This window comes from Ranitomeya imitator, chromosome 1, assembly GCF_032444005.1.
Source record: "Ranitomeya imitator isolate aRanImi1 chromosome 1, aRanImi1.pri, whole genome shotgun sequence".
Classification (NCBI taxonomy): domain Eukaryota; kingdom Metazoa; phylum Chordata; class Amphibia; order Anura; family Dendrobatidae; genus Ranitomeya; species Ranitomeya imitator.
The window spans coordinates 848657669-848682649 of NC_091282.1; the positions used below are offsets into that span (position 1 = coordinate 848657669).

Genomic DNA, 24981 nt, shown 5'->3' on the forward strand with positions numbered 1-24981 from the left:
CCATTGGGGGTTTTGTCCGAATCGCGATTTGGGGGATTTACATGCAAACCCCAACATAAGATCCCAGTAGAGAGCACACGATAAATGTTACTGGAGCCTTATTCTAATTTTTGGGAGGCAGAATTAACAAATAGACAATAAAAGAATAGCTTATTTTTATTTTTGCATGGTTCCTCGTGCGGTGTAAGTGATTTTTTCTTTGGGTTGGTGCGATTACAGCAATACCAAATTTATATTTTTTAGGTTTTGCTGCCATCACACAGTAAAAATGCTTTTTATAAAATGTACTGTAGTTTTTTTTGTCGCCATATTCTCAGGGCGTTAACTTTTTAGTTTTTGGTGAACAGAGCTGTACGAGAGCTTATTTGTCAGACGAGTTGGAGATTTTTTAGTACCATTTTGGGGCAAGTAACATTTTTTGGTCGCTTTTTATTTAGATTTTTCAGACACAGAATGAACAAAAAACAGCAATTTAATTTTTTTTCCACGGTTCAATGTGCGGTAAAAGTAATAAATCTGCGGGGCAGTACTATTACATTGATAACAAACTTGTATTTTTTATGGTTTGCTACTTTTACAGACCGAAAACAATATTTTACAAAAACTGATTTGTTTTTGCATCACTATATTCCCAGAGCTCTAACTTATTTTTTTGCAAAATGAGCCATACTAGGGCTTGTTTTATGCAGGATGTTTTTATTTATACCATTTTTTACTTGTAACTTTTTTATCACTTTTTATTCAATATTTTGTTCTCCAGACTGAAGAAAAAGCAACATGCTGTAGATATGCTGTAGATAAGCCCCTGATGTAACCTGAAAGGTAAGAAAAACAGGTTATATTATACTCATCCAGGGGCAGTCCCGCTGCAGTCCGGGTCCGGCCCCACCCATCTTCATACGATCACGTCCTCTTCTTGTCTTGTTGCCGCGGCTTCTGAGCAGGTGTACTTTGTCTGCCCTGTTGAGGGCAGAGCAAAGTACTGCAGGGCGCAGGCGCCGGGCCTCTCTGACCTTTCCCGATGCCTGCGCACTGTAGTACTTTGCTCTGCCGTCAATAGGGCGGACAAAGTGCGCCTACGCCAGAGCCACGGCAGGAAGACAAGAGGAGGACGTCATCGTATGAAGATAGGAGGCGTCGGACACGGACCGCAACGCCCATCGGACCGTACCGCAGCGGGACCGCCCCTGGGTGAGTATAATATAACCTCTTTTTCTCATCTTTCAGGATACATCGGGGGCTTATCTACAGCATTACAGAATGCTGTAGATAAGCCCCTGATGCCGGTGGCCTTAGCTCATATACGATTTTTGGGGTGACAGATTCCCTTTAACAGGTTAAGCTATCCTCTTCCTGCCCAGGTTAATGTATTCAGTACAGAAGTCAAATCTTACCTCTTTGACAGTGTCTGTTATTTCTTCAAACCTTTTCTTGAACACCCCAGAAGTTTTCATAGTTTCAGATTCAATTGTTTTCTGTAGTTTAAAAAAAAAAAAAAAAAAAAAGCATTGGAGATTATTTCTTTGCATTATTGCCAGAGCTGTGGAGTCGGTATAAAATGGAACAACTCGGAAAATATATAATAAATTGGGTACAGTAATGCAATGCACGATTTGCTGTAATTTTTCTTTTTTTTCTCATAAGAATTTGGGAAAGTTATACTATGTCCTATAAATGTCTGTTATGTTCCTGATCTAAGGGTCTTGGCTTTTAGTGCAGATAAATCTGTGCTGCACTTTATGTACAGGCTCAATAGTGACCAGTGCTGTGGAGTCTGAGTCAGGGAAATTGGAGTCTGAGGTTTGTCTTCCCGAATCCACCGCCCTGATCATTGCATTTTTTTTTTATTATTCACTGCCATTAGCTAGCTACGGTATATTTAATCTAGATTAATTTTAAATAAAGAACCAAAAAAACATTCCAAAAACCTGAATACTTTCAGACTTGTAGGCTTTTTTTAAAGCCAAGTATTAATTAAAAGAAAAAAAAATTTTCAATAACTACAATGTAAGAGTGCCTCCTATTAATAGACCAAGGCCTCTTGTACAGTGGTGCCTGAAAGTCTGCGAACCCTTCAGAATTTTCCTGATTTCTGCAGAATGTTAACCTAAAACTTATGCAGAACAAAAAAAAAAAAAAAAAACACAATCAAAAAAATGATTCAAAATTAGTAGATTTTGTCATTTTTCATTGAGGGAGCACCTGAAGAGCCTTGATCAAGACTTACACAGAGATTAACCGCCGCATCACACAGCGATCTGGCAGTATAGAGACGCGGTCACGTGGTGCTGGAGTGCATTAGAACGCCACTGAAACTGGGAAAAGATGCAATCCGGTGAGTATGTTGTTGCCTTTGTAACACTTACACACGTGATAGCTAACAAACGGGCATATAGTATTTCACTTAAGTGGGGTTGATCGTCACAACACATTTGAGGAAGTGTATCATGGCATGAAAAAAAGGGAATTCTGAGACTGTAGGCAATGAGTTAATGATGCTCTTTAGGCTGGAAAAGGTTACCAAACCATCTCTAAAGAGTTTAGACTACACCAATCCACAGTGTACAATTTCAAGACAATAGTTATCCTTGCTGGGAACGGTCGACCAGCAAAGATCACGCATATAATAGCCAGAGAGGTCACAAAGGAACCAATGGTAACATCTAAGCAACTAAAGGCCTCTCTCACATTAGCGAATGTTAAGGAGTCTATAATCAGGAGGACACTGAACAACATTGGTAAGTATGGCAGGATTGCAAGAAAGCCACTCACCCCCTGCCAACACTTCCCAAAAGAACATTGCTGCCTGTATGCAGTTTGCTAAAGATCACTAGGACAAGCCAGAAACCTATTGAAACAATGCTTTATTGATGAAAATGTCCAAAATAGAGCTTTTTGGTTTAGATGAGAAACGTTGTGCTTGTGGATAGAAGAACATTGCAATGGAGTATGAAAATCTCAAACCATCTGTGAAACAAGGTGGTCGTATTATCGTTGTTTTGGCTTGCTTTGCTGTGTTCGTTCTAGGGTTGATTACCACCATTGATGGAACAAAGAATTATGAATTTTTATCAGCAAATTCTAAAAGAAAATATCAGGACATTTCACAATGAGCTAAATTTCAAGAGAAAATGGAGAACGCAGCAAGACAACAACCCAAAGTACAGAAGTTAGACTTCAAAATTATGGTTAAAAAAAAAAAAAGAATTAACGTTTTGGAATGACCAAGTCAAACTTCTGACGGTAATCATAATAGAAATTTTATGGAAGGACCTGAAGTGAACAGATGGGAGAAAACCCATCAACGCAACAGAGTTAAAGCTGTTTTGTAGGGAGTAAAGAGCTAAAACCCCTCAAAGCCAATGTGTAGGTCAAATCAATAATTTAAAAGTTTAGATGCAACTAAGTAAAGTTTAGATGCAGTTTTTGCTTCACAAGGGTTAATGCTAAAATACTGCAACCAAAGATTCACATACTTTTGTCCACTCACAGACATGATAGTGGATCATTTTCCTCAATAAAAAATGACAATGGCTAACATTTTTGACTCATTTGTTTCTCCATTTACGTACTTTTTTTACTTTTATGAAAATCGGATGTACTTTTAGGGCAAATTTATGCAGAAATATGAAAAACTAACGGGTTCACAAATTTTCGGGAACCAATGCAAGTAATTTTTAAATTACCTTTAGGATGATAAAAATGATTAAACACAGTGTCTGACAATGGTAAAGTAATAAAGTCTATTTCATATCTTTAATAACTGGTTATTGGCTAACTAAAATAGAGTATTTTAATAAACGTGGATAAGAAGAATCAGGAGTAAATATTATGGAGAAAAAAAATTGAAAACATTTTAATGCTTTCTTGTATCTTTTATATTATGAGGATTGCCTGTCCAGGACAACACATACTCGGAAGCCTTATAATGGCATATGGATATCAGAGGAAAGAGAAAAAATAAATAAAAACTCGAGGGAAAAAAAAAACAATTCTTAAGAACCCTACTTTTATAAATCAAGAACATTTCAACGTGATATAGTGTATTGTGGGTTAATGTCTAAAATATAGGGAATGCTCGATAAACCCTAGAAAACTTGCAAGAAGAGAAGCATTAAGGAATATAAGCAATTCGGCAGCATACACGGAATTCACATGTAAAGCGCCATGGAATAAATAGCGCTATAAAAATGTATAATAATAATAATAATAAAAAAAACATACAAATTTCCTGCGAGCTTGTTGTAGAGCATCAGACTCCTCAAATTTCTTAGCTTCTTCTCTAAACTTCTTTATATTTTCTTTCATCTCTTTGTTTTTTGAAAGCTCCTGCTTGATGTCATTAAAAAGGCTTGCGAGGAATCCTCGTCTTCCTTGAGATGAATAACAGCGCAACTAACAGTTAAAACAAAAGTGAAATATTAATAAAAGGCTAAAGAGTCATCTTATAAAATACTATGCAGTGCATAACCAAGAACTCTAGAAAGAATATGATACTACGTTTATTACGTTAAAGGGACTCTTGACACAGAACGACTGTTCAAACCCAGTACAGGCGCTCGGTGAACCATGGCGTGGCCAAACATTTCAGAGCATCTTCCTATCTACTGGTTTTCCATCTATGTTGGCCTTTCTCTGGCACACTTAAATGTTTGGCCAAGCCAAGGGTGCACAGAGTGCCTGTATTTGGTTTGAACAGTCATTCTGTGCTGACTGAGTCCATTTAAAGGCATTCTCTCAGCACAGAATGACTGTTGAAACCAAGTACAGGCGCTCTGTGCCAATAATTTATCTGCACCTTCCCACCTGTTGGCTTCCATCCATCTGCCCCCTTCGCTGGCTCTATGAAGCCAGGGCATGTCAATCAAAGAAAGGGGTGGCAATAAATGAACAAGCAGCATGCGGGAAGGTGTATTTAAACGATTGGCCACCATGAAGCACCAAGCTGCGGACTTAGTTTGAACATAAGAATGATAAAGTTGCACCCTGAAATTCTAAGAATGGTAACTTTAGAATATTGGAACTGCATTGCTGCCACAGAAGAAGGGAAAAAGCTACATTATGTACATATGGAATATTGAAAAATAAAACTGCAATATTACTATGAAAATTTACAGTAATAAGGAAGGTACTTCGTGCATAGATGGGCCAATATATATGAGCCCAACAGCCAAGGTCACGGCGTCCTTCATTGTTGGGTCCCTGTTATGATAAGACACCTCTCCTGGACAAGAAACCTACAATTTATAGGGCAGGAAGGAACCAGCTAGCTACTTAAAACCACCTGAGGCTGATGGGAGTAGGAGTGCATGTTAAAAAGTTTTGCTACTGATAGAAAAAAAATGACCAGCACACCCAGACTAGGGTGTACAGGGGCCAACTAACAAAATATAACTATTTTTCCAATATTCCAGCATTACATAATGTAGTGTTTTCCTATTCTCTATGGCAGTAATGCTATTCCAATATTCTTACATTGTTATTCTTAGCAATTCAGGGTGCAAGTTTGTGTTTTCTTTTAGTTACATTTTTTTAGTTGGCACATGTACACACTAGTGTGGATGTGCTGGTCATTTTTTTTCCTACAACTTAGTTTGAACAGTCATTCTGTACTAAGGTAAAACATACCATCTGCCACATACACACACACACACAATATGGCCAAAAGTTACTGGAAACACTTCTAAATTTTGAGTTTGGATGTGAGGTTTCAAACACACCTACCACATAAACTGAAGAATAAAATTATGCAATCTCCATAGCCATACATTAGTAGTAGTATAGATCCCACTGACTAAGAATGGCAGTGTCGCATGATGCCATCTTTGCCAAATAAGTTAGTGACTTTTCTAATCTGCTAGATCATTTTGTTCAAATGTGCGACCACTGTGAAGTGACAACAGGTCATCAAACCATACAACTCCAGTATAAGTATTAGGGCCACTTTGGAAACTGTTGTAGGGAAGTTGTCCACCATAGCTGGGGGAATTCTGTACTACAACTGATTAACTACATGGAAACCGTGATAAGTCTTTTACATGCAGGCTATTTTGAGGATGTGGACACAGTAAATATAGATATTTTTACTCATGTTAATTGCCTCTGGTAATGTGATTGGATACATTAGCCTAGAGCAGCGTTTCCCAAATTCCAGTGCTTGTGGCCAACAGATCTTGTTTTCAGGCTTTCCTTAGCAGTTTCTGATGTCTCGATAATTCCATACTGAGGAAATCCTGATGTGTTGGGGCTGTAAAGACTGGAGATCGGGAAATTCAGATGTGGGGTCACATCACCATTTATTGTTGCGGCAAGTGCAGAACATCATAAGGTCAAGCATCGGCATTTTGCTGCAAGGTTGTTGTTCACGATAGGTGCAGAAAAAAGAGCAACATGGTTGTTACATCTGAATAAACACATAGGCTACAGTGAAACGTTTTAGGCCATGTTCACACAGTGCGTTTTTTACCGCGGAAACGCAGCGGTTTTGCCGCTGCGGTTCCGCGGCTGTTTTCCATGCAGGGTACAGTACACTGTACCCTATGGAAAACAGGACCCACTGTGCACATGGTCCTGAATTGAAAAAAAAAAACCGCACTGATTAGCTGCGGTAAAAAAGAAGTACCATGTCACTTCTTTTTGTAAAACAGCAGCGGTTCTGCACCCATAGACCTCCATTGTGAGGTCAAACCCACAGTAAAACCCGCAGATCAAAAATAGATCTGCGGGTTTTATTGCGGTTCGTGGTGCAGAACCGCTGCAGCAGGAAGTGCGGGGAAGCGGGCGGAAGTGCGTGGGTGGAGTGTGGCTGCCCCGATCCCACCCCCCCATGCTCCGATGCCCCTCCCCCGTGCTCTGATGTCACCCCCCTCCCCCCCGTGCTCCGATGCCCCCCCGTGCCCTAATCTCCCCCCCTTATACTTACCCGGCCTCCCGGTGTCCGTCCGGCCGTCTTCTCCCTGGGCGCCGCCATCTTGCAAAATGGCGGGCGCATGCGCAGTGCGCCCGCCGAATCTGCCGGCCGGCAGATTCGTTACAAAGTGCATTTTGATCACTGAGATATAACCTATCTCAGTGATCAAAATAAAAAAAATATAGTTCTTACCGATAACGGTATTTCTCTGAGCCCATGACGGCACCACGGAGAGAGGGGATCCGCCCACCAAGGACAGGAAACCTACGGATAAAAAGGCGGTACCACTCTCCTGCATCAGTTGTTTTACATAGAGAACGATGGGAGACTACTAAAACATTTGTAAATTTTAACTGTTTATCATAACGAGATACCGCGTGTTTAAAGACTATAAATAGACTATGGCACTAATTTGATGTGCGCACCCATAAGTGAAGGGAGGGAATGTACGGGTGCCGTCATGGGCTCAGAGAAATACCGTTATCGGTAAGAACTATATTTTTCTCTGATCGCCCATGACGGCACCACGGAGAGAATTGCATAGATAGTACATTCAGGGAGGGACCACCGCCTCCAGAACCCTTTTACCGAAAGTAAGGTCTGAAGAGGAGATTAGGTCCAATCTATAGTGCCTATAGAATGTGGATGGTGAAGACCAGGTAGCAGCTCTACATATCTGGTCTATGGAAGCTCCGGCTTTCTCCGCCCAGGAAGTTGCCACTGCCCTTGTTGAGTGAGCCTTAACCTCCCCGGGAACGGATATCCCACTTGCCGAGTATGAGAGACTGATGGCGTCCGTGATCCATCTTGCTATGGTGGCTTTGGATGCTTTTTTCCCCTTCCGGGGACCCTGGAAACACACAAACAGAGAGGGATCCTCCCTACTCTCTCTAGTGGCTTCTATGTAATGTAAGAGACACCTTTTTACATCTAGTGTATGTAATGTTTGTTCCTCCTTATTTTTAGGGTTGGGACAGAAGGAGGGGAGAGATATCTCTTGGGACCTGTGAAATTTTGAAGCCACTTTCGGTAGATATGCTGGGTCTGTTTTTAAAATGACTCTATCCTCTAGAAATTGTGTGTAGGGAGGATTAGCTGAGAGAGCCTGTAAGTCGCTAACCCTACGGGCAGAAGTGAGGGCGACTAACAGAGCAGTTTTTAGAGATAAATTTTTCAGTGAAGCTTCGCGTAATGGTTCAAATGGAGTACTAGTCAGGGCTTTAAGGACCAAGTTTAAGTCCCATTGAGGAACAACTTTTACTGGAAGAGGCCTCGATCTTCCTGCTGCCCTGATAAATCTAGAGACCCATCTGTTTGAAGCCAAGTCAAAATTGAATAGGGCTCCCAAAGCTGCCACATGAACTTTTAGGGTACTAGTGGCCAACCCCATCTCCAACCCATTTTGTAGGAATTCTAGTATGGAAGTAAGGGGAATTTCTTTCCCTATTCTTACACCTGAAGAAGACAGAAATTTTTTCCATACCTTGCCGTATTGTTTTGTTGTAACCGGCTTCCTACTTTGTAACAGGGTTGAGATTAGCCCCGGAGAGAACCCTCTGCTCTCTAATAATTTCCTTTCAAGAGCCAAGCTGTCAAGTGCAAGTTCTTGACTCGAGGGTGACAGACTGGGCCCTGCGACAATAGATCCTGAAGGTCTGGTAATACCCAAGGGTCGGATATTGACATCTTCCTCATCCATGAGAACCAAGGTCTCTTCGGCCAGAACGGGGCAATTAAGATGACCAGCGCCCCGTCCTCCCGAATCTTCCTCAGCACTGCTGGAATCAGAATAAGAGGAGGGAAGGCATAGACAAGATGGTGACCCCAAGATATCAGGAAAGCGTCCACCGCTACTGGGTTCCCCAGAGGAGATAGGGAGCAAAAGGAGGCTACTTTTTTGTTTAGATGGCTCGCAAAGAGATCTATTTTGGGAACACCCCATCTTTCTGTGATCTGGGTGAATATTGACCGATTTAGTTCCCATTCCCCCTGTTTTAGGCTGGACCGGCTGAGGAAGTCTGCTTTGTAATTGTCTACTCCCTTTATGTGTAGGCTTGTTAGGGATAAGAGATTGCTCTCGGCTATTTGCAGGATTGAGTCGGTCACTTCCATTAGATTTTTGGAACGGGTACCCCCCTGGTGATTTAGGTAAGATACTACCACCCGGTTGTCCGACATTACTCTTACATGGTGAGAGTGAAGGACCCCCAAGAATTCTTGAAGGCCAAATTTTACTGCAAGGAGTTCCTTCATGTTGGAGGATTTGTTTACCAGAGATGGAGACCAAATGCCCTGGGCTACTAGGTCGCCCAGATGGGCCCCCCACCCTGAAGGGCTTGCGTCTGTAGTCAGGACTTTCGAGACCTGAATTACCCATGGGACTCCCTGGGAAAGATTTTCCTGCGATTTCCACCATGTTAGAGAGTGATTGGTGCGAGGAGATAGAGTCAACTGCCCGTCTAAATGCCCTCCTAGATGGATTTGCTCCGATAATATCTGCCATTGAAGGACTCTCGAATGTAATTGGGCCCACTGGACCGCTGGAATACAAGAGGTCATGGAGCCTAAGAGGGACATGGCCTGACGGAGTGTTATGGAGGGGAGAGATTGGGTTCTTGATACTAAACTTTTTAGTTTTTGTATCTTGTTCTCTGGGAGCCGACACTCCATCTTTTTGGAGTCTAGAGTGAGACCTAGGTACTCCTGGACCTGAGAAGGCATTAGTCTGGACTTCCCTACGTTTATTAGCCAGCCCAATTCCTTTAAAGAATGCATCACTATTGCCAGTTGATCCTCGCAATGTTGCGGGGAGGAGCCTATCACCAAGAAATCGTCCAGATATGGAACGATTAGGGTATTTTCTTCCCTGAGGTGAGCCATTACCTCTGCTATCAGCTTTGTGAAAACCCTCGGGGCTATGGCAAGGCCAAATGGTAGAGCTGAAAATTGGAAGTGATTTAGGACTCCCCTGATGTGAACTGCCATCCTGAGGAACCTCTGGTGATCCTTGTGTATTGGGACGTGATAATATGCGTCCTTTAGGTCCAGGACCACCATGAAGCATTGGGGAAACAACATTTTGATAGATGATTTTATCGTTTCCATCTTGAATGCTTGAACGTCCAAGTAATCGTTTAGTTTTTTTAGATTTATAATGGTCCTGAAGGAACCGTCTGGTTTCTTCCTCAGGAATAGAGGGGAATAGTACCCTTGCCCTCTTTCTTGTGGGGGAACCTCCAGGAGTACTCCCTTTTTTACTAGCCCGATGACCTCGTTTTCCAGTGCCAGCTGTTCTTCTGCCGAAGATCTTATAGATGTCATCGTAAAAGAGGGACGGGGCCATTTTTTGAATGTCAGCCTCAGACCTGATTCTATGATGTTTAGAATCCATTGACTGGAGGTAATCTTTTTCCAGGCTGGGAGAAAGAGAGATAATCTCCCTCCCACCTGGGGCGAACCTTCATTGAGAAGGCTTCTTGGTATCGCTGGGGTTTTTGTTAAAGATGAACCCCTTGTTCTTGTTCCTCTTATCCTCCCACTTTCCCTGGCCTCTCCCAGGGTTCTTACGGAAAAACCTTGTTCCGAAAGGGCTTCCGGTAAGAGGGGAGACCTAGAGAGGGAAAGGACTTTTTCTTGTCCCCTGCTTTTTCCAAGATATCATCTAATGTGGAACCGAACAAAAACTCCCCTTCGCAGGGGATAGTACACAATTTTGTTTTTGTTTGTAGATCGCCAGGCCAATTCTTAAGCCAGAGGGCACGCCTGGCCGCATTAGCAAATACTGCCGACCTGGCAGCTAATCTTATAGAGTCTGCCGAGGCGTCAGCCAGAAAGGCCGCAGCTCCCCTTATTACGGGTAATGTCTTCAGCATCAAGTCTCGGGAAGTTTTCCCCTTTAATTGACCCTCTAGTTGATTCAACCAGATCATTAGGGAGCGAGATGTGCATGCTGCTGCCACTGCCGGTTTCAGGCCTCCTCCCGCTGACTCCCAAGAGCCCTTGAGGAAGGCATCCGCCTTCTTGTCCATAGGGTCTTTTAGGACCCCCATGTCCTCGAACGGGAGAGCGAATTTCTTTGATGCTTTCGCTATTGCTACATCTAATTTGGGGGCTTTTTCCCAAAAGGAGCAGGATTCATCCTCAAAGGGGTATTTCCTTTTGGGAGTTAGGAGAGTCTTTTTCATGGGTTTTTTCCATTCCTTTTTGATTAGCGCTGCAATTGTTTCATTAAGCGGAAAAGCTCTCCTCTTTTTTTGTTCTAAGCCCCCAAACATAATGTCTTGTGCTGATTTTTTAGGGTGGGAGTCTACTAACCCCATAGTACTCCTCACTGCCTTTATGAGGCCATCAGTGTCCTCTAATGGGAAACAATTGTGACCTCCTGAGGAAGAAGTGGATGACGAAGACGCGGAGGAGGAGTCGGAGGATACCGAACTCGCACTATCGCTGTCAGATTTAGAGACTGGGGACGGGGACCTGTGTCTGGTCCTTCTCCGTTTTCTTCCCCTTTTAAGGGATTTAAAGGTGTCTTCCACCTGCTCTTTAATCAGGTTTTTAAGATCTGTTGCAAACCCGGGCAGGCTTTCTGATACCGTCTGCTGTATGCAGGAATTACATAGCTGCTTCTCCCAGGCGAGTGGAAGATCCTCTTTACAGATGGCACAGACCTTGTGCTTGGTTTTACCTACGCTTTTCCTTCCCTAAAAGAGACAAATAATAATCTTACTGTCTCTAACTTTCACGAAGATCAACTTACCACCTCCAGGACCCATAAATACCGGTTGGGAATTCTCAGCCTCTGGCTTTTTCCCCGACGCCGTGCTGGACTCCTTGCTGTGTTGAGACCTTTGGCGTTCTTTGCTGGTGTCCTGGTAACCTTTCTGCTGCCGCCTTTTTTGCTGCGGCGATGCTATAGGTGGAGGTGATTCAGGCAAGGGAGATGCCGGGTCGCTCATACTGCTGCTGCTGGTCTGCGCAAAACAACACTTGCTACGCTGGCGCTGACACGACTGCTCCTGAGGCTCCTGCCAATATACTGCAGAGCCACTGGGGGGGAAGTAAATCCTCCCATTTAAACTTTCCCGCTGCTCCTCTTTTTTTTTTTTTTTTTTTTTTTTTTTTTTTACTTCCCGGCGCCTGCGCAGTAGCGCCCGGCCGGCACGAGGAGCGCTGAAACGCTGGCGCCTGCGCAGACGCTCCTGCGTCTTGTAGAACGCCTAAGCGTCATGTCGGGATCTATGGAGCGTCCACTACGGCGAGGAGCGCCGACGCCTGCGCAATCGCTTCCGCGGCGCCCCGGCGTCTCGCGAGACCAGCGCAGTTCCGGGCATGCGCCGACTTTCCAAGATGGCGCCCGGAGTACAGATATGGCGCTGCTGACCGGCACCCCCGGTCCTATGCAGACCCTTATTGCGCGGCTCTGCAAGCCCGATGGCGTTGCAGTGTGCAGGCTGACGCGAGCTAGGGGAGGGCCACGCCGCACCTCCCGCAACCACAGAGGGACCCCCCTGGATGTTGCCGCTGCTGCATCTTACCTGAGGAGGTGACCGCGAACTCCTTGTCACCTCCTCCACGCACCCTTGAGGCCCACTAGCCCCCAGCGGTGGTGCCTCGGGTCACCACCCCAGCCGAGGCAGAGGGACCCCAGCTGCCTGAATCGGACTGGTTGGCCCCGGAATTCCAACGCTGACTGGTAAGTCCGTAGGTCTCCCATCAAGGACAGGAAACCAACTGATGCAGGAGAGTGGTACCGCCTTTTTATCCGTAGGTTTCCTGTCCTTGGTGGGCGGATCCCCTCTCTCCGTGGTGCCGTCATGGGCGATCAGAGAAAAATAGTAAATGACCCCCCCCCCTTTGTCACCCCCATAGGTAAGGACAATAAAAAAAATAAAGAATTTTTTTTTTTTTTCACTAAGGTTAGAATAGGGTTAGGGGTAGGGTTAGGGGTAGGGTTAGGGTTAGGGGTAGGGTTAGGGGTAGGGTTAGGGGTAGGGTTAGGGTTAGGGGTAGGGGTAGGGTTAGGGTTAGGGGTAGGGTTAGGGGTAGGGTTAGGGGTAGGGTTAGGGTATTTTCAGCCATTTTAACCCTAAAAAAATTCCTAGAAAACACACAGACTCTGGCTAGAAAACTGCATCAAAAAACGCATCAAAAAAGGACCAAAAAAGGACCAAAAAAAGGACCTGCGTTTTCTGCCAAGAGCTGCAGTTTTTTTAAAAAACAGTCCTGAAAAAAAAAGGATGGAAATCAGGAACGTGTGAACATACCCTTATAGTTCTACAGATTGATTTTAATGTGTTGCTACACTTCCCGCCCCACCTGACATCAGGCACAGATACACACTTCTGTATGCTGGCATGGCATGGTTGCGGAGGCAACTGCACATCTCTAGCATAGTATTGTCTATGGGCTTAAAGGGAATCTGCCACTAGGATCAACCCTCCTCAACTGTCTATATGGGCATTTACTGTACATTCATTACATGTCTCACACTGATAACTCCTCCTTTCATTTATAATAATCTCTGGAGGCAGATTCTAGGGAAGATCTTGTCCTACCCATAGATCTTAACAGCTCATTTACATATTAAGAAAATGTGGATTTCTCTGGAATAAGACAGCAGATCGCTGATATCAAGGTATCGTCGTATTCAATTTTCAATGACCTGTGTGCCCATATAGACGACTTCGAAGAGTTGATTTTACTTACAGATTCCCTTTCATTTTAATGTATTGGACTCATACACTATACTCTCTGGACTTGGTACAGAAGTGATGGCAACCATACTATCCAACATGCAATGCAGGTGCATCTCTCCAAATGGTGTGCCAATGGCAGTCCTGCCAAATGCTAATCAAAATATTGTGCTGGGCTGTGAGCACTGGTCACATTTTAGGACATCCCTCATGCTATCCTTGTGGAGTCTGGATTCTGAAAGTTTGGTAGTTTGGTCAGATATATGCACACCAGAAGACTGCTGGAGGTCATATTGTATGGCTCTGGCAACATTCCTTCTGTTTTTGCAGACAAAGGAGAAGAGACTGATCCTGATGCCCTTCTATGGTCTTGTACAGCTCTACTGGTATTAAAGCCCATGTCCTGGTATCTGCTCCATGCTCTTGAGACTCTGTTGGGAGACAAAGAAAATCTTCTTGCAATGGTAGGCATGGAGGTGCCATCTTTGAGGAGTTGGACTACCTAAGCAGTTTAACCCCTTCCCGACCTGTGACACAGCGTATGCATCATGAAAGTCGGTGCCAATCCGACCTGTGAATGATCATGTTCCTGCAGATCAGGTGAAAGGGTTAACAAATTTCACCCTCCCTGCAGAACAGGAGGAGTTGTACTTGAGCCCAGGGGGGAAGTGTTTGGACGGTGTCCGTCCTTCTTCCTCAATGGGCGCGGCCATCTTCCAAAATCTGCCGGCCAGCAAATTTCATTCATTCATTCAAGGTACATTTTGATCACCGTGATCAAAATAATAAAAATAGTGAATAACCCCTCCCCCCCCCCTTATCACCCCCATAGGTAGGGAAAATAATGAAATAAAGAAAATCTATTTAATTTTATTTTTCCACTAGGGTTAGGGTTGGAATCAGGGTTGGAATTAGGGTTGGAATTAGGCCGGAGTCACACTACAGCGAGATACGGCCGAGTCTCACAGGTTAAAACCAAGTTCTGGCACCGGCACTCTGGAGCGGAGCATGCGGCTCCATGTATTGCTATGCGGCCGCACGCTCCGCTCTGGAGTGCCGGTGCCAGAGCTTTGTTTTAACCTGCGAGACTCGGCCCTATCTCGCTGCGTGTGTGATCCCGGCCTTAGAGTTAGAATTAGGGCTAGGGTTGGAATTAGGGTTAGAATTAGGCTATGTGCACATGGTGCGGATTTGGCTGCGATCCGCAGCAGACTGGCCGCTGCGGATTCATAGCAGTTTTACAGTATCATGTAAACCTATGGAAAACCAAATCCGCTGTGCCCAGGGTGTGGAAAATACCGCGCGGAAACGCTGCATTTGTATTTTCCGCAGCATGTCAATTCTTTGAGCGGAATTCGCAGCAATTTACACCTGTTCCTCTATAGGAATCTGCAGGTGAAATCCGCACAAAACACACTGGAAATCTGTGGTAAATCTAAAGGTAAACCGCAGTGCATTTTACCTGCGGATTTTTCAAAAAAGGTGCGGAAAAATCCGCACACGAATCCGCAACATGGGCTCATAGCCTTAGGGTTGGAATTAGGGTTAAGATTAGGGGTGTGTTGGTGGTAGGGTAAGACTTGTGGTTAGGGTTGGGATTAGGTTTAGGGGTCTGTTGGGGTTAGGGTTGTTATTAGGGTTATGGTTAGAGTTGGGATTAGGTTTAGGGGTATGTTGGGGTTAGTGCTGGAGTTGGAATTGAGGGCTTTCCACTGTTTAGGCACATCAGGGGGTCTCCAAACGCGACATGGCGCCACCATTGATTCCAGCCAATCTTGCGTTCAAAAAGTCAAATGGTGCTCCCTCTCTGTGGTTTACCCCCACATATGGGTTATCAGCGTACTCAGGACAAACTGGACAACAACTATTGGAGTCCAATTTCTCCTGTTACCCTTGGGAAAATTAAAGATTGTGGGCTAAAAAAAATCATTTTTTGAGGGAAAAAAAAAAGATTTTTTATTTTCCTAGACGGAGAGCCAGTGCCTTGTCCTTGGGAAGGAGCACTAGACCCCTGGAGGTGTTGAATAGCATTCCCAGGAAGGTCAGAGACTGACTCAGGGTTGGTGATGACTTTTGTAGGTTGACTAACCAGCCCATGCGACTCAGAGGGTCGGTTGTGATTGAGACGCTGAGCTCGCAGTCCTTGAAAGTGGGAGCCTTGATGAGTAGATCGTTCCACGTATGGAACGACTACTATGCCTCTGGAGTGCAGGACGTCCATGGTGGCTGCCATGACTTTGGTAAACACTCTGGGAGCCGTGGAGAGTCCGAAAGGGAGAGCCACGAACTGGTAGTGGTCCTGGTCGATTGCGAACCTGAGAAATCTCTGATTGGCAGGTGCAATCGGTATATGCAGGTATGCGTCTTGTATGTCTATGGAGGCAAGATATTCTCCCTTCTCCATCGACGCAATGATGGACCGAAGGGACTCCATGCGGAAGTGACGAACCCGTACATATTTGTTGAGTTGTTTTAGGTCCAGTATGGGCCGTATGCTGCCTCCTTTCTTGGGGACTACGAATAGATTGGAGTAGAACCCTCGGAAGCGCTCGGCCGTGGGGACCGGTACTATGACTCCAGCTTGAAAAAGCGAGGAGACCGCTTGTTGGTAGGCACAAGCCTTGGCTGGTGGTTTTGGGGGGACAGAGAGGAAGAATCGGTCCGGTGGGTTGGAGGTGAACTCTATCTTATATCCGGAAGACACTAGTTCCCTAACCCACCTGTCTTCTGTAATAGGCAGCCAGACTTGATGAAAGAGCAAATGTCGGCCGCCTACGGGTGTGGTGTCTTCCGGGGTCCATGAGTCATGATGAGGAGAAAGTCAGATTTTCCTCCTCTGGGCTTAGACTGGCCTGCTTTTGACTGCCAGGTCTTGTCCGACCTTTGCGTCGAACGTGAGTTGAGCTGGACGTGAGACGGACCAGCCTGAGGAGTTCCGAAAGGATCGGAATCGAGTTTGGTTACGCTTCTTATAAGTGCGTTTAGGTTTCAGTTGGGGAAGAGAGGTACTCTTACCCTCGGTGGCGTTGGATATCGTGTCCAACTGTTCACCGAAAAGTCGCCCACTGAGGTAGGGGAGGTGCGTGAGGGACTTCTTTGAGGCTGCGTCCGCTTTCCATTACCACAGCCAGAGGATACGCCGAATTGTGATGGTGTTTGATGCTATCCCAGCTACACCCCTTACTGAATCCAGAGCTGCATGAAGCATGTAATCTGCTACAACTGCTATTTGAACCGCTTGGTCCAACAGCTCAGGAGCGGATGCTTGGAGGCCAGCTTGTAAATTTTTGGCCCAGGCCAGAAGGGCCTTGGCAGCCCAAACTGAAGTGAACGCGGGAGCCAGGGATGCCCCTGCAGCCTCGAAAATTGAACGAGCCATGCGTTCTACCTGCCGGTCTGCTGCGTCCCTGAGGGCTGAGCTATCTGGCAGTGAAAGGAGGGTCTGTGCTGCTAGTCTAGAGACAGGGGGGTCCATTTCGGGTGGGTCTGTCCATTCCTTGGTGTCCTTCAATGGGAAGGGTTACCTCGCCTCCAGATATTTGCGATAAGCTAATTTTTTCTCAGGCTGTGAGAGCTACTTTTTAAAGGATCGCCTTAAACTCTGGGTGGTTAGAGAAAACCTTAGGCGGCTTCAGAGGTCCTTCAAAGGAAATCTTGTGTTCTGGGGCCTCTGGTGGCAGATCAGAAATGTCCAGCACCCGATGGATGTAAGAAATTATGTCCTCAACTAGCGCTATATTGCTAGGGGGATTGGGATCAGGGACCCCTCCGTTTCCTTGTCCGTTTCCTTGTCTGAGTCGGAGTCACAGATGCCTTCCGAATCCTGTGTATCACTGAGGCATCCCCTGCTGGGTGAGCTGGGGCGGAGGCCTTCTCTGGTCGGGGATTGTGGAGATCTGCATTGTCTGCCCCTGGAAGGGGACGGTCTAGATGACCTGGAACTATGGTGTCTCTCCCTAGAAGGGGATGACCATGTGCTATGGGATGACGCAGATAGACTTGACCCATGGGTCCGCTTGCGTCCTGACCTAGACGTGGATGTGCCAGGGTCGTCCTGTTCCTGAGTCAAGCTCTCCCTTTGCTGGGTAACGGTCATAGCCGAGGCATGACTCTGCAGAGCCTGAAGTAATGTGGAGGTTAGGTTATCTACAGACTGCGTCATAGATTGCGACATCTGAGTGACCCATTACGGCGTGGCATTAGACACCGAAGCATTGGCAGGGGCTTCTTGGGGCTCTGACACAGTAGTCTGGATGCAGTCCTGGGAGTGCAGGTACGTGCTGCCACTGGGGAGAGCGGTCCTGCAGGTGGTGCAGAATGCATAATAGCGGTCCTGCCTGGTTCTCTTGGACCTTGAGCCTGGCATAGTGCACAGAGTGCAGAAGGGCTGGCTATGCAGAGGACCCTACAGGGGTAGCTATGCAGAGGAACCTATAGGGGAGCCTTATAGGGAATATAGATTCACAGCCGAGTAAAAAACCCAGCTGTGATCTTACCCCAGTTTGCCCCTAGGTCCAGCGCCGAAGATCCACAGTCCTGTGCCCGTCAGAGACTGGCTGGCCTGATCCTGGTCCTGCTTCATCTTTTCTGCTTTTATCCTTGCTGCAGCAGAAATGGCCGCCAAGAAGGAGGGGGAGAAGGGGGCGGAGAGCTGAGAAAGGGGGGCATAGCTGTGTAAAAACACGCCCTTTCTGTCTTGATCCGCCCCCTTTATGACACTGTAGAGTGTCATATTTGTCATCCGGGGGCGGGCCGGGGGGGGGCGGAGAGGAGGCGGCGGCCTCAGCTAGGCCGAAGCCACGGCCTAAATTAGATGCCTGATGCCCAGAAAGGCTCCAGGCCGGCGCGAAAGTCTGGGAGGGGGTCGGATCTGAACCGGACCCCCCCGGATTTAAAGGCAGGATAGCGCCATCCAGGGGTGTATACTGCAAAGGAGGAGCCACGGTTAATCTTTTTCAGATTATGCATAGTGTCGCCTCCTAGTGGACAGCAGCATAACACCCATGGTCCTGTGTCGCCCAATGAGGCGACAGAGTAATTAATTTTTTCTTAGATCTTACAATATATTGATCATAAACTGTGCTTGGGTTATTCTAACCCTTTTATTATAAAAGGGGTTATTTAACACTATAAACCACATTTTATTAACCCCATAGTACTTAAAAAAATAAACCTTCATCAAGTGTGGCTCTAATCTGCTTAATAGCTCATGATGCATAACTCTTGGCACCATTCAGAAAGTTAAAAGAATAGACAACTGATGTGTAGACCATGATGATGGTCTAGTAGAGACCTTTTCACCCACTATATCCAATAAACACTAGTACTGGAGTACTTACACAAGCGAATTATGGTGAGTTTAAAAAAAACACATGAAGTTGGTTTTGAAGATCACAGGACATATTTTACTTCTTTTATTTCGACAGTAAATGTATTGTGTAATTAAGAAATTGTGGTCTCATTCATAGTAACATAGTAAGGCCGAAAAAAGACATTTGTCCATCCAGTTCAGCCTATATTCCATCATAATAAATCCCCAGATCTACGTCCTTCTACAGAACCTAATAATTGTATGATACAATATTGTTCTGCTCCAGGAAGACATCCAGGCCTCTCTTGAACCCCTCGACTGAGTTTGCCATCACCACCTCCTCAGGCAAGCAATTCCAGATTCTCACTGCCCTAACAGTAAAGAATCCTCTTCTATGTTGGTGGAAAAACCTTCTCTCCTCCAGACGCAAAGAATGCCCCCTTGTGCCCGTCACCTTCTTTGGTATAAACAGATCCTCAGCGAGATATTTGTATTGTCCCCTTATATACTTATACATGGTTATTAGATCGCCCCTCAGTCGTCTTTTTTCTAGACTAAATAATCCTAATTTCGCTAATCTATCTGGGTATTGTAGTTCTCCCATCCCCTTTATTAATTTTGTTGCCCTCCTTTGTACTCTCTCTAGTTCCATTATATCCTTCCTGAGCACCGGTGCCCAAAACTGGACACAGTACTCCATGTGCGGTCTAACTAGGGATTTGTACAGAGGCAGTATAATGCTCTCATCATGTGTATCCAGACCTCTTTTAATGCACCCCATAATCCTGTTTGCCTTGGCAGCTGCTGCCTGGCACTGGCTGCTCCAGGTAAATTTATCATTAACTAGGATCCCCAAGTCCTTCTCCCTGTCAGATTTACCCAGTGGTTTCCCGTTCAGTGTGTAATGGTGATATTGATTCCCTCTTCCCATGTGTATAACCTTACATTTATCATTGTTAAACCTCATCTGCCACCTTTCAGCCCAAGTTTCCAACTTAGCCAGATCCATCTGTAGCAGAATACTATCTTCTCTTGTATTAACTGCTTTACATAGTTTTGTATCATCTGCAAATATCGATATTTTACTGTGTAAACCTTCTACCAGATCATTAATGAATATGTTGAAGAGAATAGGTCCCAATACCGACCCCTGCGGTACCCCACTGGTCACAGCGACCCAGTTAGAGACTATACCATTTATAACCACCCTCTGCTTTCTATCACTAAGCCAGTTACTAACCCATTTACACACATTTTCCCCCAGACCCAGCATTCTCATTTTGTGTACCAACCTCTTGTGCGGCACGGTATCAAACGCTTTGGAAAAAATCGAGATATACCACATCCAATGACTCACCGTCGTCCAGCCTATAGCTTACCTCTTCATAAAAACTGATTAGATTGGTTTGACAGGAGCGATTTCTCATAAACCCATGCTGATATGGAGTTAAACAGTTATTCTCATTGAGATAATCCAGAATAACATCCCTCAGAAACCCTTCAAATATTTTACCAACAATAGAGGTTAGACTTACTGGCCTATAATTTCCAGGTTCACTTTTAGAGCCCTTTTTGAATATTGGCACCACATTTGCTATGCGCCAGTCCTGCGGAACAGACCCTGTCGCTATAGAGTCCCTAAAAATAAGAAATAATGGTTTATCTATTACATTACATAGTTCTCTTAGTACTCGTGGGTGTATGCCATCCGGACCCGGAGATTTATATATTTTAATCTTATTTAGCCGGTTTCGCACCTCTTCTTGGGTTAGATTGGTGACCCTTAATATAGGGTTTTCATTGTTTCTTGGGATTTCACCTAGCATTTCATTTTCCACCGTGAATACCGTGGAGAAGAAGGTGTTTAATATGTTAGCTTTTTCCTCGTCATCTACAACCATTCTTTCCTCACTATTTTTTAAGGGGCCTACATTTTCAGTTTTTATTCTTTTACTATTGATATAGTTGAAGAACAGTTTGGGATTAGTTTTACTCTCCTTAGCAATGTGCTTCTCTGTTTCCTTTTTGGCAGCTTTAATTAGTTTTTTAGATAAAGTATTTTTCTCCCTATAGTTTTTTAGAGCTTCAATGGTGCCATCCTGCTTTAGTAGTGCAAATGCTTTCTTTTTACTGTTAATTGCCTGTCTTACTTCTTTGTTTAGCCACATTGGGTTTTTCCTATTTCTAGTCCTTTTATTCCCACAAGGTATAAACTGCTTACAGTGCCTATTTAGGATGTTCTTAAACATTTCCCATTTATTATCTGTATTCTTATTTCTGAGGATATTGTCCCAGTCTACCAGATAAAGGGCATCTCTAAGCTGGTCAAACTTTGCCTTCCTAAAGTTCAGTGTTTTTGTGACTCCCTGACAAGTCCCCCTAGTGAAAGACAGGTGAAACTGTACAATATTGTGGTCGCTATTTCCTAGATGCCCGACCACCTGCAGATTTGTTATTCTGTCAGGTCTATTAGATAGTATTAGGTCTAAAAGTGCTGCTCCTCTGGTTGGATTCTGCACCAATTGTGAAAGATAATTTTTCTTGGTTATTAGCAGAAACCTGTTGCCTTTATGGGTTTCACAGATTTCTGTTTCCCAGTTAATATCCGGGTAGTTAAAGTCCCCCATAACCAGGACCTCATTATGGGTTGCAGCTTCATCTAGCTGCTTTAGAAGTAGACTTTCCATGGTTTCTGTTATATTTGGGGGTTTGTAACAGACCCCAATGAGAATTTTGTTACCATTTTTCCCTCCATGAATTTCGACCCATATGGACTCGACATCCTCATTTCCTTCGCTAATATCCTCCCTTAAAGTGGACTTTAGACAAGACTTTACATAGAGACAAACCCCTCCTCCTCTCCGATTTTTACGATCCTTTCTAAACAGACTGTAACCCTGTAAGTAAACTGCCCAGTCATAGCTTTCATCTAACCATGTCTCGGTTATTCCCACTATGTCAAAGTTACCTGTAGATATTTCTGCTTCTAGTTCTTCCATCTTGTTTGTCAGGCTTCTGGCGTTTGCGAGCATGCAGTTTAGAGGATTTTGTTTTGTTCCAATCTCCTCGCTGTGGATTGTTTTAGAAATGTTCTTACCTCCCTTCTGAGTATGTTTTCCTGGGTCTTCTTTGTTCGAGTCTAATGTTTTTCTTCCCGTCCCCTCTTCTTCTAGTTTAATGCCTCCTGATGAGTGCAGCGAGTCTTCTGGCGAATGTGTGTTTCCCAGGTTTGTTGAGGTGTAGTCCGTCTCTGGCGAGGAGTCCATCGTACAAGTAATTCACACCGTGGTCCAGGAATTCGAAACCTTGTTGTCTGCACCATCGTCTTAGCCAGTTGTTCGCATCAAGGATCCTGTTCCATCTCCTGGTGCCATGCCCGTCTACTGGAAGGATAGAAGAAAAAACTACCTGTGCATCCAGTTCCTTTACTTTCTTCCCCAACTCTTCAAAGTCCTTGCAGATTGTCGGTAGGTCTTTCCTTGCCGTGTCATTGGTGCCAACATGTATCAGAAGAAATGGGTGGACGTCCTTGGAGCTGAAGAGCTTTGGTATCCTATCGGTCACATCCTTGATCATCGCACCTGGAAGGCAGCATACTTCTCTTGCGGTTATGTCCGGTCTGCAGATGGCTGCTTCTGTGCCTCTCAGTAGTGAGTCTCCCACCACCACCACTCTTCGTTGCTTCTTGGCTGTACTTTTTGCTGTCTTGGCTGTACTTTTTGCTGTCACTTGTTGCTGTGTGCCCTTTTCTTTTTTGCTTGCTGGTATTGCTTCATCCTTAGGTGTGCCATCTTCATCCTCTACAAAGATTTGATATCGGTTCTTCAGTTGTGTGGTTGGTGATTTCTTCATGGTCTTCTTGCTTCTTTTGGTCACATTCTTCCACTCATCTGCTTTTGGAGGTTCTCTGACACTTTTTTCACCTTCTGTGACCAGTAGAGATGCTTCTGTTCTGTCTAGGAAGTCTTCATTCTCTTTGATGAGTTTCAAAGTTGCTATTCTTTCTTCCAGACCCTGCACCTTTTCTTCTAAAAGGGCCACTAGTCTACACTTCTGACAGGTGAAATTCGATTCTTCTTCTGGTCGATCTCTGAACATGTAGCACATGCTGCAGCTCACCATGTAGGTTGTCACATCTGCCATGTTGCTCCTAGATCCTGCTGACTTGCTGTGTGTTTTCCTTCTTGTGTAATCTACTCAGCCAAGCTTTCTTGCAATAATGTCCTACAGGCAAAAATTCACGCGCCGTAAGGCGCGCGGTTTGGTGATGCTTTCCAAGCAGCTGGTCCCGGCTGTACCCAACGATCGTCTAGCTGAGGGAGACTCTTCGCTTTTCCCAGTTTGTTTTTTTATTTAAACTTTTATTGACCTTTTCAACTATTTTATACACAAAGAAAAATAAAAAGTGAAGAAATAAAATGTCAACTCACAGTATGAGGCTTCGTGCCCACGTTGCGGATTCGTGTGCGGATTTTCCCACACCGTTTTTTAAAAATCCGCAAGCAACACGCACTGTGTATTACCTGCAGATTAACCGCAGATTTACAGTGCTTTTTGTGCAGATTTCACCTGCGCTTTACCACCTGCGGATTCCTATACAGGAACAGGTGTAAAACGCTGCGGAATCCACACAAAGAATTGACATGCTGTAGAAAATACAACACAACGTTTCCGCGCGGTATTTTCCGCAGCATGTGCACTGCGGATTTGGTTTTCCATAGGTTTACATGGTACTGTAAACCGCATGGAAAACTGCTGCCAAATCCGCAACGTGTGCACATACCCTTAGATAGATCGTTATTAACCCATTAAGGAACAAACAATTTGTCAGTTTTGTGCTTTCATTTTCCCTCCCACTCTCCCAAGAGCCATAACTTTCGTATTTTCTTTCTGACAAAGACACATGAAAGCATGTTTGTTTGTTTTTTGTGGAACTAGTTGTCTAGTTGAAAGACATCATCTATTTTTATCAAATAATGTACTGAAAAATGGGGGAAAAAAATGCAAATTAAGTGAAATTGCAAAAAAAAAAAAAAAAGAGAAAAACATGCAATTCCACAACTGATTTGTTTTAACAGCCGTTCATTCTAGAGCAAAAATGACCTGTCGGTATAATACCTCAAGTCAGTATTATTGTAATCACAAATTTGCTTTTTTTTTTTCTTAACCCCTTAGTGACAGAGCCAATTTGGTACTTAATGACCGAGCCAATTTTTACAATTCTGACCACTGTCACTTTATGAGGTTATAACTCTGGAACGCTTCAACGGATCCCGCTGATTCTGAGATTGTTTTTTCGTGACATATTGTACTTCATGTTAGTGGTAACATTTCTTCGATATTACTTGCGATTATTTATGAAAAAAATGGAAATATGGCGAAAATTTTTAAAATTTTGCAATTTTCAAACTTTGTATTTTTATGCCCTTAAATCAGAGAGATATGTCACGAAAAATAGTTAATAAATAACATTTCCCACATGTCTACTTTACATCAGCACAATTTTGGAAACAAAATTTTTTTTTGTTAGGGAGTTATAAGGGTTAAAAGTTGACCAGCAATTTCTCATTTTTACAACACCATTTTTTTTTTAGGGACCACATCACATTTGAAGTCATTTTGAGGGGTCTATATGATAGAAAATAACGAAGTATGACACCATTCTAAAAACTACACCCCTCAAGGTTCTCAAAACCATATTCAAGAAGTTTATTAACCCTTTACGTGCTTCACAGGAACTGAAACAATGTGGAAGGAAAAAATGAACATTTAACTTTTTTTGCAAACATCTTAATTCAGAAACATTTTTTTTTTTATTTTCACATATGTAAAAATAGAAATGTAACCATAAATTTTGTTATGCAATTTCTCCTGAATACGCCAATACCCCATATGTGGGGGTAAACCACTTTTTGGACGCACCGCAGAACTTAGAAGTGAAGGAGCACCGTTTGACTTTTTCAATGCAGAATTGGCTGGAATTGAGATCGGACGCCATGTCACGTTTAGAGAGCCCCTGATGTGCCTAAACAGTGGAAACTCCCCACAAGTGACACCATTTTGGAAAC

The 24981-nt window shown here is 44.3% G+C and overlaps 1 protein-coding gene across 1 annotated transcript in view; it reads right to left on the reverse strand.

Annotated features, from left to right (window-relative positions):
* The window catches only part of TIMM44 (translocase of inner mitochondrial membrane 44), a 148807-nt gene that overhangs the window by 57177 nt on the left and 66649 nt on the right, over nt 1–24981 (reverse strand). The window contains exons 3-4 of the mRNA XM_069741305.1: nt 4225–4395; nt 1395–1475 (exon numbers count right to left, since the gene is read on the reverse strand). Coding sequence (XP_069597406.1) covers nt 1395–1475; nt 4225–4395 — 252 coding nt within the window. The remainder of the gene's footprint in view (nt 1–1394; nt 1476–4224; nt 4396–24981) is intronic.